At 40.5% G+C, this 15235-nt stretch overlaps 1 protein-coding gene across 1 annotated transcript; it reads right to left on the minus strand.

Annotated features, from left to right (window-relative positions):
* Positions 1 to 7590: 7590 nt before the first annotated feature.
* On the minus strand, positions 7591 to 14505 carry zgpat (zinc finger, CCCH-type with G patch domain). The gene is made up of 7 exons (XM_084721747.1): positions 14337 to 14505; positions 13317 to 13983; positions 11608 to 11741; positions 11244 to 11408; positions 10917 to 11030; positions 8796 to 9207; positions 7591 to 8085 (listed from the first exon to the last, which is right to left on the minus strand). Exons 2-7 carry the CDS (start codon positions 13925 to 13927, stop codon positions 7947 to 7949), a joined length of 1575 nt encoding a protein of 524 aa, XP_084577873.1. The 5' UTR covers positions 13928 to 13983; positions 14337 to 14505; the 3' UTR covers positions 7591 to 7946.
* Between the last annotated feature and the right edge of the window lie 730 nt (positions 14506 to 15235).

A 15235-nucleotide genomic window follows, 5' to 3' on the forward strand; every position in this document is an offset into this window, starting at 1 on the left:
AGAGGTGCAGCCTTCAGTGAACTCAGACACTAGTATTGTATCACTATCTGTGATTTTTGTGGTTGCCATGGTCACACAGCGAGCCGTGGCTGCAAGTTGAAAAAGTTGACCCATTATGAACTCAGAATACAGCTGCACAGAGCTGTGTGTGTTCCTACCGCACTGCCACTGGCCTCAGCAGCACATCTGTCACTGTTTTTACATTGAAAACAAGGAAGGGGGCGAGTGGCTTGCAGTATTGCCAGATTGGTTTGGTGTTTTCCAGCCCAAGAAGTGCTCAAAACACCCTAATAATTTTGCTAATAATCAGTACACATGAATTCATAAAAAATAGCAGGATTATTGTGCATCATAACAACTTTTCCAATATGACATAATTATAAAACAAGAATTTAAGTATTAACAAGTGACTAGAATGCAAGTAAGACACTACAACGCAACTATTAAAAAAAGAAAACTATAAAAAATAAAGGTACAGCGCACATACAATTACATGCTATCAAATAGCTGAAAAACATAATGATATTGCAAAGTGTTGCAAGAGGTTTCTGTTATAATTAAAATATAGACTAAAAAGCCGCACATATCCTCTCAGCAGAGGAAATAAGATTTATGTCATGTCAAAGTTGCACTGCGTGAATGAATGTGTTTCCATAACTAAGGAATTCAATTTATGAATATATTTTAATATACTGTAATGCTTCATGTATTTAAAACCAGCCCATCTAATAATAAAGCAGCCCAAAGTCTGTCCCCCCGCCCAAACCCATTTTAATCCACACAGTGCAACCCAAAGAACCCACGGTCTTGTTGCATTTCCATCACAAAATCAGATAACATTCACTTTGTAGTTGTAATTTTGCCTTAAACAATAAACCCAGGAAGCACTATTACTAAGAGCACTAAGAGTAATGTCTTTAAATAACTATGACAAACAACAAGTCATGCAACTATCCAGTTCAGTACGGAGAGAGCATGCAAACTCCACGCAGAAAGGCTGAACCAGGTTGCGAACTGATGACCTTGTTGCTGTGGGACGCCCCCCATGTTCTCCTCACTCCCCACAGTCCCAAAACATGAATATTAGGTTAACTGGTCTAAATTGGCTGTAGGTGTGTATGGGAGCGTGAATGGTTGTTTGTCAGCCCTGTGATGAACAGGCAGCTTGTCCAGGGCGTACCACGCCTCTCACCTAATCTCAGCTGGGATAGGCTCCAGCTCCCTGCGACCCTTCAAGGACAAGGATGAATATTTTAGGTGCTTTACTTTAGTGTATTAAGTGCTGCAATCCTTTCATACCATTAGACCGCTTCGTGGAGAGGTTTGATTTATTTGTTTTTGTGCCAAATTCACCTCTGCCTGTGTCTTGAATTTCTAATTTTTCATTTCCCTTTTCTGCTGGGGTGAGATGTAATTGGAAGCCTCCCTGGGTTGTCTTACTTGAATAGTTTCATATTTTGTCCTTCTTCTGTTTTCACCAATTTTATGGGTAATACAATGAAACCAAAACAAAAAAAACTGAATATGGTATGAAATTTCATAAAATTGTTCTGACTTTTACTTTCAAAATTTACATTTTTGGTCTACAACTAAGTGTATGAAGTGGACAACTTTATAGAATGAAAAGCAATGAGTACAGTGACACAGAAATCATTAAATATACAAAGAATTAAACTTAACTATAATCATGACGGACTGCTGAAACATGATTTCCATAAATCACTTCCAGCAGAAAATAAAAAGATGAGAAATGTTCCTGATCAATATTTTAAGTAGGTGCATGCATCACAGGTGTCTTTTTTTTCTGTTGTTTTTTTTGGGGGGGATACCTCAATGCAATTTATGCCCACATTCTCAAATTACATTCAGGAGTCCAGTTTTGTGCGAGAAGTAGTGCACAAACTAATACTAAGAATGCACAGCAACACTGCTTTGCAACACCCGAGGAGCAAATCCAGTCATCTGCGTAGCATCTGTGAATTGTTTACCTTTGCACCCAAAACAAACAGTATTAAATTACTGTTAACAGCAAGTCATCAACTCTTTTCTACTTTATTCCTGCTGCTCCATGTCTGCAACCTGAATGCCCAAAGTGATGACCTCAATTTTGACCTCAGCCAACAAACTATTGTATTTCCACTGGCTCAGCAGAAGACCAACCATTGATCATTATGTAAAAACACAGACAGGAGAAAACGGCAATTAAGCACAATATGGAAACACAGCACTTTAAACAAGGTGAAATAGCCTACATGCAGCGCTGTGTATTTATTCACTGATTCCGACACATAATCAGAGGAAGAAGGGCTGGATAATAGTCTGTGAGAGAAAGCAACACTTTGATGCAACTCCAAATGAGTTTAAAAAAACAGCTTTATATAAAAAAGTCAAGCTTAAGTTTGTCTTTTGTCTGTGTACAAAGATTCATATATGAACGGATATTAATTTTCATCTGTCCTTCCAGTTTCGTCTGGAACACACAATACCGTGGTATATTGTCAACTGAAGTCTGAAATGAGATGTGGACGCGGTCTTTATGAAACTACAAACTAATTTCCATTAAGTGATAAGACTTCTCTTTCTAGAAGGGACTTCACATGCATAATTTCAGCATTAAACTCTTGTACAAAGGCAAATTATGAATGCATATGTCAGATGGTAGCGCTCCATAAAGGTCTCTGTATTGGCTGTCTCAGGAAAGCAACGCAAAATGCCAAGCAAGTATACAAAGTTATTAATTACAACAAAATGTCAAGTTAATAAACTTACCTTGAAAAATTGACCTTCAATACTAATCTCAATTAAGTGATTGTCTTTGCAGATACATATACCAGGGCTGTGATAATTAATTTAGACAAGGAGAGGTGTTTGAATTTAATAACTTAGATGGTTGGCACTGATCAACCTGATGGTAATGCTGCTAGCTGCTTCCTGATACACTGCTAGGAGACTATGCATGTTGTGTATGTGTACTACTTTAATATTATATTGGAGGGACAGTTCACCCCCAAATCAAAAATACATATTTTCCCCTGACCTGTAGTGCTATTTATCTATCTAGATTTCTTTTGGTGTGAGTTGCAGATTTTTGGAGATATCAGCCCTAGAGACGTCTGCCTTCTTTCTAAAATAAGACCTAGATGGCACTGGGCTTCTGGTGCACAAAAAAATAAATGTGAAAAATTCAAAACCAGTGTCTCTTTCCAAAAATCATGACCCAGTTGCTCAAGATAATCCACAGACCTTGTTGCGAGCAGTTTCCCCAACGGTCAACATTCTCACTAGTCCATGTAAAAATATAGGAATGGAACTGTTTGTGTATTGCAGGGTAAAGCCAGTGAGTCGTACATTATAGTGCAAGTATCATAAATGAAAATGTAATGCAAATGTTAAACTTTCCAACATCTACTACTCAAAAAGTAGTTAAAACAGACGGAAGACAGAAATACAAATTCAAGCTGGAGGGTCTGCGGGGGTTGAGGCCGGGGGTAGGAGCCCAGCAGCTCTGGGGCTTAAAGATCAACCAGGGCAGGTGCAGGAGCCTGTAGCATTTGGCGGAGCTCTACAGGCACTTTTCCAGTCTGTTGGTTGGCGAACACCACTGAGGGGGAAAAGAGGAACACTCTGAGCGATTTATGATGACCTGAATAATATGATCTGTGTGTTTAGATACAAGTCACATTAACACACTCCATTCTGATATATTTCCATGTAATGTGTAAATGTGGCTCAAGAAAATATAACAATCCCTGTGAGTTTCAGTTTTAACAAAACATCTGATTTTTCCTACATGAGCAAAAACTCAGAACAGAGTCATACAATCACACAGAGTGAAAGGATACAAGTATCATGGTAAATTGTCTGACTAAAATGAGACATTTCTGCGCATGATTTCAGTTTTAACAAAATTGTGTGGTAACATGAAAGCCCATTCTTGATCTCTTCAATTACTGTTTTTTCAATTTCTGAACCTTTCAACCGTATGGCACAGCTGTCATCCATGTCGAGTGTTTCTCAACATGTGATACAGCTGAATGATGCCTGATAGCGATGGCTGAAAGTCCCAGGAATAACTAGTAAGTGGATTCTGAGTTGGGATTGTTAAATCAAACGCTTTCAAGATTAAGAATTAACTTCAGCTGCACTTGGACAGACTAGTGGCGCTTTGAGCTAATTGCTAACAGCATGTTGATGTTAACAGGTATAGTGTGTCCCATGTTCGCCATCAGCCAAAGGGGATTACCAAGGTCATTGGGATACGTCGTATGGGAGGAACATCTGCGCAAAATTTTGTGCCAATCCATCTGGTAGATATTAAGATATTTCACAGGATAATTGAAAACTGCTGGTGGCATTAATGGGAAAGTCAGGGGATCACCAAAGTCATTGGGTTTAATCATGTGGGGAACATGCATTTGACCGTCCAACATTGCCATTCCTAGCAATGCTGCTAGAGTGTCTAAAATTGGATGAAATTATTATAGCTGACATGTCAACAGATTTATCTACATGACAACTGAGTAAAATGTCCAACCAGTAGAGACAGAGTGCAATGTGTCATGGTCTGAAAACCATGCCCACTGGAATGGTCCTTAAAGCGATAGTTCACCCGAAAATGAAATTTCACTCAACATCTACTCACCCCTGTGCTGATGTGAGGATGGGTGAAGATCTCAGGTTCACAAAACACTCCCGGAGCTTCAGTGGGAAACAGCGTTGCAGCTGTTTGGTCTGCCACAACCACCCTCTTAAACTTCTCCCAAGTGCCAGTCTTCACTTGGGCTCCCAGCCAATCACAGCACAGTAGGGCGAACTGTGGCGAAACAGTCTTGGGGGGAAAAAAACAACCATTAGCTAGCTAGTTAGCTGGCATTTTGCCAACATTAGCTAACTTAAAATGTGAGTGTGACCCTATATGCTGTTTTTTTACAGGCAAAGAAGAAAGTTAATTGGGGGTTTGCAAGGGTCAATTGTACATATTGGCTCACTGGAAAGGCTCTGCTACACTAAATGGAATGGGACCTTAATTCAAATCATTGTTAACACCTGCGATTACCCTACTATTTTCCATCAATATGGCTGCTGTGAAAAAGGTTTATTAGTTTGGAAAATGCTGTCTACATCAGACTGCACACTTGTGCCACAGAGAGGCAGGTAGCATAACATTAGAACACTCACACATTCATAGACCAAGCCCTGTGCCATGGCAGCCTTCAACTGAACAGCTTAATGTGAATTCCCAAGTAAAACATCTGTCAAGGTGGCCTTCCAATCAATTTCCCCATCACATCTCCTTAATCACTTAATCCAGGCCCTGATAAGTGCCGATTAGCAGCAAAACTCCCCTAATAGGCCAGTCTGAATCCATACATGAGACAGATGTCTGCAAGAGTGTGCAGCGCATACAGACGACCAAGAATGTAGACAGCACAGAGATGTGAACACACACACACATAGAGAGTAATACGCTGCTGGCTAGGCAGCGATAGCCTCAGAAACCCAAGGCTCATAAATGTGAAGCACAGACCCTCGAGGGATCCCATTAAATCAACACACACACTGCATTTTGCCATTTTTCCCTGACGATCAGCAAATTCGGTGTGATCCCTGCAGTCACCAGCAATGTAAAAGGGCTGCCACTCAACAGATCAGAGCGTAAGCGGAGCTTCCCTCAGGGTACCGACTCAGGGTTCACGAGTTCTGCATGTGCTGCTGCCCTCTGCTCTGTCAGAGTCCATCCAGAGACTTCATGGACGGCCTATGAAGTGCACTGTACCTCCCTGCTGCCCTTATTGCTTTATCATGGGGTATTTACTGTCTTTTTCCCCCTTAGGGAAAACACTGTTGCTGTGACATGCTGATGGTCACTGCTTTTCTAACTGAATATATTCAGTTTTCATGGACTCAGGGTCTCACTAAACTTCAGCATATTTCAGCTGAACCAATTCTTTTGGAAAGTATTTATTAAAAATTTAACACAGGCAGCAAATACAGTAGTGTTTACGCCTCTGCACCAATGACAACTGTGGCTGGTGGCATTCTGACATTGGGTTGTCCGTCCATTTGTCCCATTCTCCTGAGCGTGATATCTTAAGAACCCCCTGATGGAATTTCTTCAAACTTGGTACAAATGCTCACTCTAACTTGAGAATAAACTGATTAGATTTTGCTTTTCAAAGGTTAAAGGTCAAGGTCACTGTTACGTCAAAACCGTCCCACTCTCGTGAACGTGATATCTCAAGAACGCCTTAGGGAATTTCTTCAAACTTGGCACAAATGTCCACTTGCACGCAAAAATGAACTGATTTGATTTTGGCTGTCGGTTAAAAGGTAAAAAGGCAAGGTCACTGCATCTTCATGTCCGTCCCATTCTCGTGAACATGATATTTAAAGAATGCCTTCATGGAATTTCTTCAAATGTTTACTTGAACTCATGAAGGAACTGATTATATTTTAGTGTTAAAAGGCAAAAGTCAGTGGGACCTCACATTATATCCCATTCATGTGAACACAATATCTCAGGAAGACCAGAAGGGAATTTCTCCTAATTTGGCACAAATATCCTCATGGACGCAAGCATTTTATTTCACTTTGCTGTGGCATCATAATCTTCAGCTCTCTATCAGTTCTCTGTAAAAGTAGTCTTTAAGTGAAGACAGCGCTCACTTCTCACTGGAAATTATGCACTGGAATCACACATTGATAGCGAGAATGTTTGCCAAAGTTTTGCCAAATTTACTGGCATTCCCCAGTGAGCTTGCAGATTGCAAACACTTCACCTCACTCTCCATTTCTAAATGTGTAGGACATGTTGGCCTCTGTGTAGATATAAACAGCTTATTCTACGGTAACAGAAACAAAACTATTCTTATTTTCAGGTGATTATACACTAAGGAAAACAACGTTATTACATTCCATTTCTGCTATATACTGCCAATAAAGTCCTGTAAATTTTACACACTGGACCTTTAACACCTTAAATTAAATTCCATCAAAGTCTTCACTTCACATATTATATGAGTCTGGACAGACATTGATGTAAGCTACTCCTTGACTCACCGGCAGAGGCATATAATCACAAGGCGGTAATTCTAATGTTTTTTTTTTTGCCCTGTCATTAAGCTGTATTCAGAATAGAAACTGCTAATAAAAGGAAAGCATAAAAGGATTAAGACCTCATCTACAGCTACCTAACATCACGACTTCAACCTTTACATGAAAGTCTGTATCCCACCCACAGACAACGTGGGTCCTGTGTGTGCTCTACAAATTCATTATTTAATGGAGGGGTTATGGTCGTAGCTTCAAAGACGCCACGTATGACCTGGGGAATAGGCGTGGGCAAATGGAAAGGTTTCACTTCGAAACTCTGTAAAGGTCTCCCAACTCCAGAGGATGTAACTTTAACAACAGTCAGAATTCAGAGTCTAAGGTATACTGGAACAGGCTCTGGCCAGAATTACTGAAACCTCTCCCAGAACAGTAAAACAAAGCCCACATTAAAGATTCTGTGGTAGAGAACCATTTCTTTACACTGGAGTTTAGTTGTGTAAAGGGTGTGGTGAAAAAGACAGGAAAATACACAGTAAGTTCTCAAATAGGGTTTTTAGTGCTGATAAAGACAAATACACTGAGACAAAAGGCTCATTACAAATAAAACGTTTGTTACTTCATTGTGAACTGTACAATTAGAAACCAAACACTGTTCACATTGCTGAGTCCTTGAAAATAAAATGAGAAGCAGAAATGATCTTCAGGAAATGATCCATTCTGCAGGTGGGCACCGCTGCCAGCACAAATCCATAATGCCGGTGAGAAATGATGCTAAAAAAAAAAGTGTCTTTAAAAAACAGTTTAGCAAATAACTGACAACGGGCGAGGGACAAAAGTTCATTTCAGGCAAGCAGCACTTCCCTTCATCCTCAGAGTCTTTGAGGGAAGCGAGCTTAGAACTCAGTCATCTTTTTGTGTGTGTCAGCCTTCTTGTGCTCTCTCTGGATGGACAGCTCCTGGGCTTTCTGCTGGGCCAGCAGCCGCCGGGCCGCTGACAGCTTCTCTTCCAGATGCTTCACTCTGGATGCGTCCCTTAGCACACACAAACAACAAATAGATTAGAAAGTGGGGAGAGAGATGTGGAGACAAGTTGGTTTTTCAGCTGCACTTTTCCAGAATAAGCCATGGAAACAAGTGTCTAACCTTGAATCTTCACACCTATTTTACATTTTTTTTTACACAACTCCCACAGGCTGCCTTGTTTGTGAATCCAAATTAATCACCGCTTTACTTGACAGGAGCTTCCCAGCAACTAGTGTGCTCACATTTATCATAACTATTACAAACTGTAGTTATGCAAGCAGTGTGTTTCTGTATGTCTGTATGTATGTCAGTGGTTCTCAGTGGTTTTTCTGGCATGCCCCACTTCAGATGCTAAACCAACCAAACTCCATGGGTAAAATTAATTCACATAGCACAGGACATCCTAGTCTACCACTGCCTTGATCTGTTAGTTTGTTTGTGTTAATGTGTGATTTCTGTGAATCCAAACTAACCTTTTAAAACACTGAAGTCACACAATTACACAAACAAACTAACAGATCGAAGCAGCGGTTCTCTGCGAGGTTAAATTACTGATTTCAACTATGGAGTTTGGTTGGCTTGGAAAGAGCAATATTTGGCTTATAAAATGGTGGTATGAACTATCCCTTTAAGATCAGTTTCTCATCCATCACTAAAGTCACATTAGACATATGGAAATGTCCAATAAATGAAGAAGATTCACTGAACTCAGTACTGACCTTCCTGTTTGTCTGCTGAGTGACTCGCTCAGTTTCTGGATCTCCCTCTCAGTCTGGGACACCCGCTCAGCAGCCTGGAACAGCTTCACGTTAAGACTCCTCTTAGTGCTTTTTCCTCCCCTGTAAGCCTCCAAGCCGGTGGCTGCTGACGGCGCAGCAGCACCCCCCTCAGCGGGATCAGTGCTCTTGCCTCCCAGCTTGTGGTTGAGAAAGTCAAAGACGGTCTGGCGCCCTCCGGTGGCGACCCGAGGCTTTCTGCGTCTCTTTGGGCGGCCTGTCTGCGTGCCCTCCTTTGCGGCCCTGCTCTGGGTGCGTCTCTGGGTGAGCTCGGCACACTGGTCCAGAGACTTCCCTTTGGGTAGGAGCACTGCCATGACAGGCTCTACTCGACCCTCCTGCAGCTTTCCTAAGCCTGAGAAAACAACAGCAACTGAGTGAGGAAGAGGAACAGACTGCATTTTACTTTGTACATTTACATAATATTCAAGGTAAAGTAAAAACACTGATTAAAATATAAAATGCATTCTATAATTTCAACACATTTTTATATGTATATGTTAATTTTATTTTGAAATGGAGTCAGTAATCCTGACTACCAAGTGCAATTAGAGTGTCCACATATTTGGTACACGCTCTTTAATTAATCATCTTTAATCATACTGCATGTCCATGCTTTCACTCACCAACACACAAAGTGTGTATAAACTACTGCAAACATATTTGATGTAAATCGCCCCAAAATAGTTTGACTTAATATTTTTAACTTGGTTACATGGGTGTATAAACATGCAGTTATGTACTTAAAAGCTGAGCAAAAGGAAATTGCACAAAACAAACTCTTGGCAACACAATACACACTAGAAATTACTAATACGTTTTAAAGGTTACACTTTTATGAACACTGGGCCTCATGAAAGAATTTTACTTTTACTTTTTGTTGTATGATGGGCTCCTATGAACATGCAACGTCAAATTCATCAAACACTCTGAGACGGACGCTCTACCTACTGAGTTACAAGGCTTCTCCAGTAAATGAGCATAATTAACGCCTCAGTAATACTTGGGGACACATATATCAGGAAGTGTTCATTCATGAAAATAATACCAAAGAGCAAGAGAAGAAACTTTAAGAGTTTTGGAGTTTGACATCTTGCTTTCAGAGACCCATAAAGGAAAATCTGTCATTTTAACGGCGTCAGTAGTGGAATTAAGGGACCTGATAAAATGAAGGCATGTGAAAAACGAGTGCTGTTAATACCGTGTTACCTGAGGGCCAGACTGTCACTGAAATAAAGAGGAAATGTCTCGATATGAAAATGACTTCAAAGAAAAAAGAAAAAAAAAACGCCTGGCCACAGCAAGGGGCGAAAGAGGACTGCAAGGAGGAGAGGGTCACAGGGAAATTTCCATCATGCAAACACAGCACAGAATAAGTGAGGATGTTCTCCTGACAGTAGGTAATAATACATCATTAAATGAATGATAGGCTTTATATGTAAATTTACAATTATAATTTGAAAATGGGGTCAAATACAATAATATCGACATAATTATAAAGTCTAATTTAGTTTTCAAACTCAATACACAGTCATTAGTGAAAAACTAACTAACCAACAGAACAACTACAGAACAACTCCTACAACAGGTCTGTTGTTGTTCTCCTAAATCACCCGGACAAACCACTCAAGAACAAATCTCTTTGTAGGAGAGGTTGTTGCATGAGGGCCATTGGACGAGGTGATAGATGCTTTTAAAATGACTCTTGCTGCCCTCTAGTGTCTTATTAACTTATGGCACCCACCTTATTACCTGAATGAGATGACTGTATACAGAATATAATACAGAATATGCCTCAGTTTAAAACCTTGACATAGGACTACAACACAACTGACGTACTACGTTGGTTGTAAAGCTTTAGCCAAGAAACTTGAGACAACGAGTACATAAGTTGATGTGTTCTGTGTTACGTTGCCTTTCTCATATGCTGGTGAAACATTTGTATGGGGTGTAGAGGAGTGTAAAACTCACATTAGGTAAAGCCACAAATTATTTAGGTGATAAGAACAAAACATTGTGGCTTTAGAACTTACAATGCGGTTTATGTTGTAAATTTGCACTTACCTTTGCCGTATTCGTAGCCCATTTTGAGCATAAGCTTGGATCCGATGCCTCTAGTATGTGCCTCCCAGCCACCAAAGTTTAGCATTACTGTGGATTCTACAGCAGAGTCCATAACTGTTGGGTAGAAAGCAAAACGCATCAGTTTATAAGGAAGATATGGCATCAGACAAATTCCTAACTAGTTCACATTTTTACTGGCATGTAGAATGGAATACAAGGCCAGTAACTGAAGGAAACCCCAAAGTCACATTTTATCTTTTGACAAGATTTCAAAGACTAGCTCAAATTTTGTTTGACAGGGGAATGGAAACACATCTCCACACACACCTTTTGCATAAGCCACATCATCTCCATCTCCGTTGTCGTCCAGGTCGGAGTCAGAGGAGAGCGGGTCGTCTTCTCTCAGAGGCGGGATAATGCAGTCGGCCTCGACCACAACGTCTTTCAGCAGCAGTGAGTCGAACTTCACAGTGTAGAAACCACTGTCGATTTCTATATTGAGAGGAAACATTTTAGTTAGTGCAAAACTTTGCCAAACTGGAGGCAATGAAGACTTTCAGGAAATGTATCTATGACTACATTTTCTCACAAGGTGACACAACTTAAGTTCAATCAAGCTCAGAGTGAATTTAGTGCCAGACCTGTCAGCGTTTACTGTGAGATACATGGTCCAAAACTGTCGACAGAATACCTTTGATTTTGGCTGGGTACCAGATGCCATCCTCGTGTCGGGCCAAACAGGACGATCCTTCTTCAAGATTACTGAGGTCACAATCGACAAACTCTCTGAGCTCCGACACATACACCACCTCACCGTGAGAAAACCTTCAATTAAAGGGAAATACAAAGAGAAATACTTTGTGTAGTATACAGTAAATAATCAAGGGATTCAAAATTGCAAAAATCTTGGTGATGTCTTTGACATCAACCTCAGCCTGAACAAACATTTTGATATGGTTGTTCAGTCTTGTTTTATGCAGCTCAGGAAAATCTAAAAGACTGGTTTGGTTTAATCCAGTAGAAGTCAGTCATACATACTTTTCTCTCTTCTCATTTCGACTATTGGACCTCATCACGCATCTGATTCAGGAGAGTTTGCATAAATTACAGTTTGTCTAAAATGCAGCTGGCACGCTCCTAACCAGATCCAAAAAGAAGAGAGCACGTCTCCTATTTGAGCTTTACAAAACTTTACACATAACCGTTTTAGACACGTATACGTGTCTGGTCATAACCTGAGGTCCTCAGCCAAGACTCTTGTCTGTTAACTATTCTATAACTCAGGCTAAGAACCAAGGGTGACTGGGCTTTTTTCTATTAGGGCCTCCCTGAGGAGATTAGGCTGGCGAACTCCTTGTCCTCTTTGAAATCTCTTTTAGAATGAATTTTTATAAGTGGCCTTTTACAGGGGTTTTGGTCTGAATTTATCTGTTAAATCACTTCATCTTAAAGGCTTTTTTATTTGTTCTATTGTCTGTTTCAATGTTTATTTTTCTTGTTTACCATATGCAAGCTACTTTTGGTTAAAAGGACAGTTCACCGCCAATCCAATGTGTAGTTTTCCTCTGGCCTGTAGTGCTATTTATCTATTTACACTGTTTCAGAGTGAGTTGCCTAGTTTTGAAGATATCGGCTAAACAGATTTCTGCCTTCTCTACAATATAATGGAACTTGATGGTTCTAGACCTGTGGTGCTCAAAGCACCAATAAAATACATTTGAAAAACTCAAAAGCAATTTTTCTTCACAGATATCATGACCCAGGTGCTCAAAATAATCCACAGACCTTGTTTCATGTAGGAACTACTTTCTTTATGCAGTACAATCTACCAGAACTTCTTTTTTTTGTGCTTCAATCACCACAAACCAGGTGCTATTTAGTCCCATTATATTGGGGAGAAGGCAGACATTACTTTGTCTAATATCTCAAAAGCGCTGCAACTCACAACAAATCAATCTAGATGGATATATAGTACTACAATCCAGGGAAAAAACATGTATTCTGTATTTTGGAGTAAACTGTCCCTTTAATGCTGTATAACTTTTACACTTCTTAAAAATGATTTTTAGCACTGACTGTCTATCATTTTTATTTTGTCTTGTAAAGCACTTAGTAACTGTGTTATATAAATAAATAAAGTTTATTAACTATATGGCTCAATGAAGCTCATACTTGTAGACTAAGTCTAGTAGGACACCAAACATTTACATTGATTTGGAATTCTTTTAGGATCATCAGATCAATAGGGCGACAAATTATTATATACAAACATTTCACAGGCTTTTAGGCTGCCTGAAGCTCTGGTTCAAATAAAACCTGCATCACGTAGATGGTGAGTGACACCTGTTGGATGATATCTGTTATTACAAAGATGATAACCTTAACATAGTGGTAGTTTACCTGCAGTTATCTGAGAAGCGACATTTGTCTTCCAGGTAGAATGGACAGGGTTTCATAGACTTCTGTGTGGGGTAGACATAGAGCACCCTTACTTGTGGCTCTTCTCCGTCTGGTGGTTCTGCCCCCACCACCATGGCATTGTGATACTCCAGTGTCCCCCACTGTGTCCGGTAGGGTGCTCTTACTTTGGTACCACTGAGTGCATCTTCTTCCTCCTCCTCCTCCTCCCCCTCTTCACCATCCTCTACCCCACCTTCCTCCTCCTTGTCCCTGTCTCTGGTGTCTGAGCTACTACCTGAAGACTCCCCAAGTTCAGCGTAGAAAGCAGCAAACTCATCAACCAATTCACCATCTTTACTGTTTCTGTCAGCTGCTGCCTCTGAGCTGTTTGACTGCAGTCCATTACTGTCCTCCAGGCTGGCCAGGAGACGACTCTTTTTGACCGACACCAGGCTGGCCTCTGTGAGCTCTATCAGCTGACAGAGGTCCTCTTTCAGTTTGAGCAGGTCTGACTGCTGGGAGGGGTCCAGACCAGCTGACAGGGCTGTCTCCACCTGCTGCAGCTGGGCAACATAGGCAGAGATGGCTGCCTCAAGGCTTTCTTCATCCATACTGACACTTGGCACTAGACAGGACAGGACAGGACAGCATCAAGCCCCCAACACACCTGAGGAAACAGAGGATGGTTGATTTAAAGTGGAATCTAATACACAGATCTCATCACAGTGAGTAGATGGACTGACTGAGCTGGATTCTTCTGCTGCCATTCTTCTCTCATCGTGTTGTCCTTTCCTCTTTCATTTTTAAGTCATATTTTAGTGGCCATCCATTTATACCAAAGACACTCATTAAAGTAACTCTCGTATCATGATTACGTCCAATCAACTTTCCCAAAAGATTTAACACAGAGTTAGATATGCATCGCTAACCCAACTATATATAGAAGCTAGTTTTAGTTAGCTAAATGTTAGCCATTCATAAGCTAACTTTTACAACTGATTGTAGTAACACTAGCATTACCTTCGTAGTTAGACTGGTTGTCTGTCATCCACTGCGCCGACGGAGGAAGTTACAGCCATGAAAAGATGTTCTATGCTAAGAAAAAAAGTATTTCAAATCGCTAAATTCACATACTGGTAGCCTAGAGCGCACTCACAACATACACCGGTTAAGTCGCAAGCTAGCTTAAATGTATGAAAGGTCGACTTCCGTTGTGACTTCTCTGTTCTTTCAAAATAAATGTCTCCAGACTAGACTGTGGTCCTCGAACATAGGATGGTTTTGACCGTCGCTATAAACTTATTAATTTATCTTGATGGTGTCGCAAGTTATGCCAGAGTTTTGTTTTCCATTAGCATCAGGGTAAGAAAAAGAAAAAACAAACAAACAATGTAATAAAACAATTTTAACTATCGAGATGTCTAACTTACCATCACTAATGTAGATTTTCGATTTGATAATACTGACTGGACAAATTTGCCACATTTCTACAGTAAAGGCCCTGTTTATTACAGTGCCTATCAAAGAGGAGAACAGGGAGCTAGTCAGCAAGCGCTTACTCAGCTAAAGTTAGCAACTGCGGTCAAGTGAGCCGTCTTTCGTCGTCGCTTGGTCAAGCCAGCCGCACGAACATTTTCAGTGCGCCCGTATTGTGAAACTTACGGTTAATGCTCCGCGTCCACTCAGAAAGTCAGGGCTACTTTAACACAGAGCGAGCTAACTCTGTACAGTAACGACACTTTAGTCCATAATTTCGGACAATGCTGGATGGAGTTGACTTCAGTGCCATCCTGACTACTCATTCACTCAGTGTCGTTACTGTACAGCAAAAATGGAGTATTAGACCTTTTTTTGGTAAGCAAAAAATGTATATTAAAGGTTTAATTTCTCAGAAATGATACAGTAAAAATGCTTGATAC

The sequence above is a fragment of the Lutjanus erythropterus genome, chromosome 6 (genome assembly GCF_056507025.1).
Source record: "Lutjanus erythropterus isolate fLutEry1 chromosome 6, fLutEry1.hap2, whole genome shotgun sequence".
NCBI lineage: Eukaryota > Metazoa > Chordata > Actinopteri > Lutjaniformes > Lutjanidae > Lutjanus > Lutjanus erythropterus.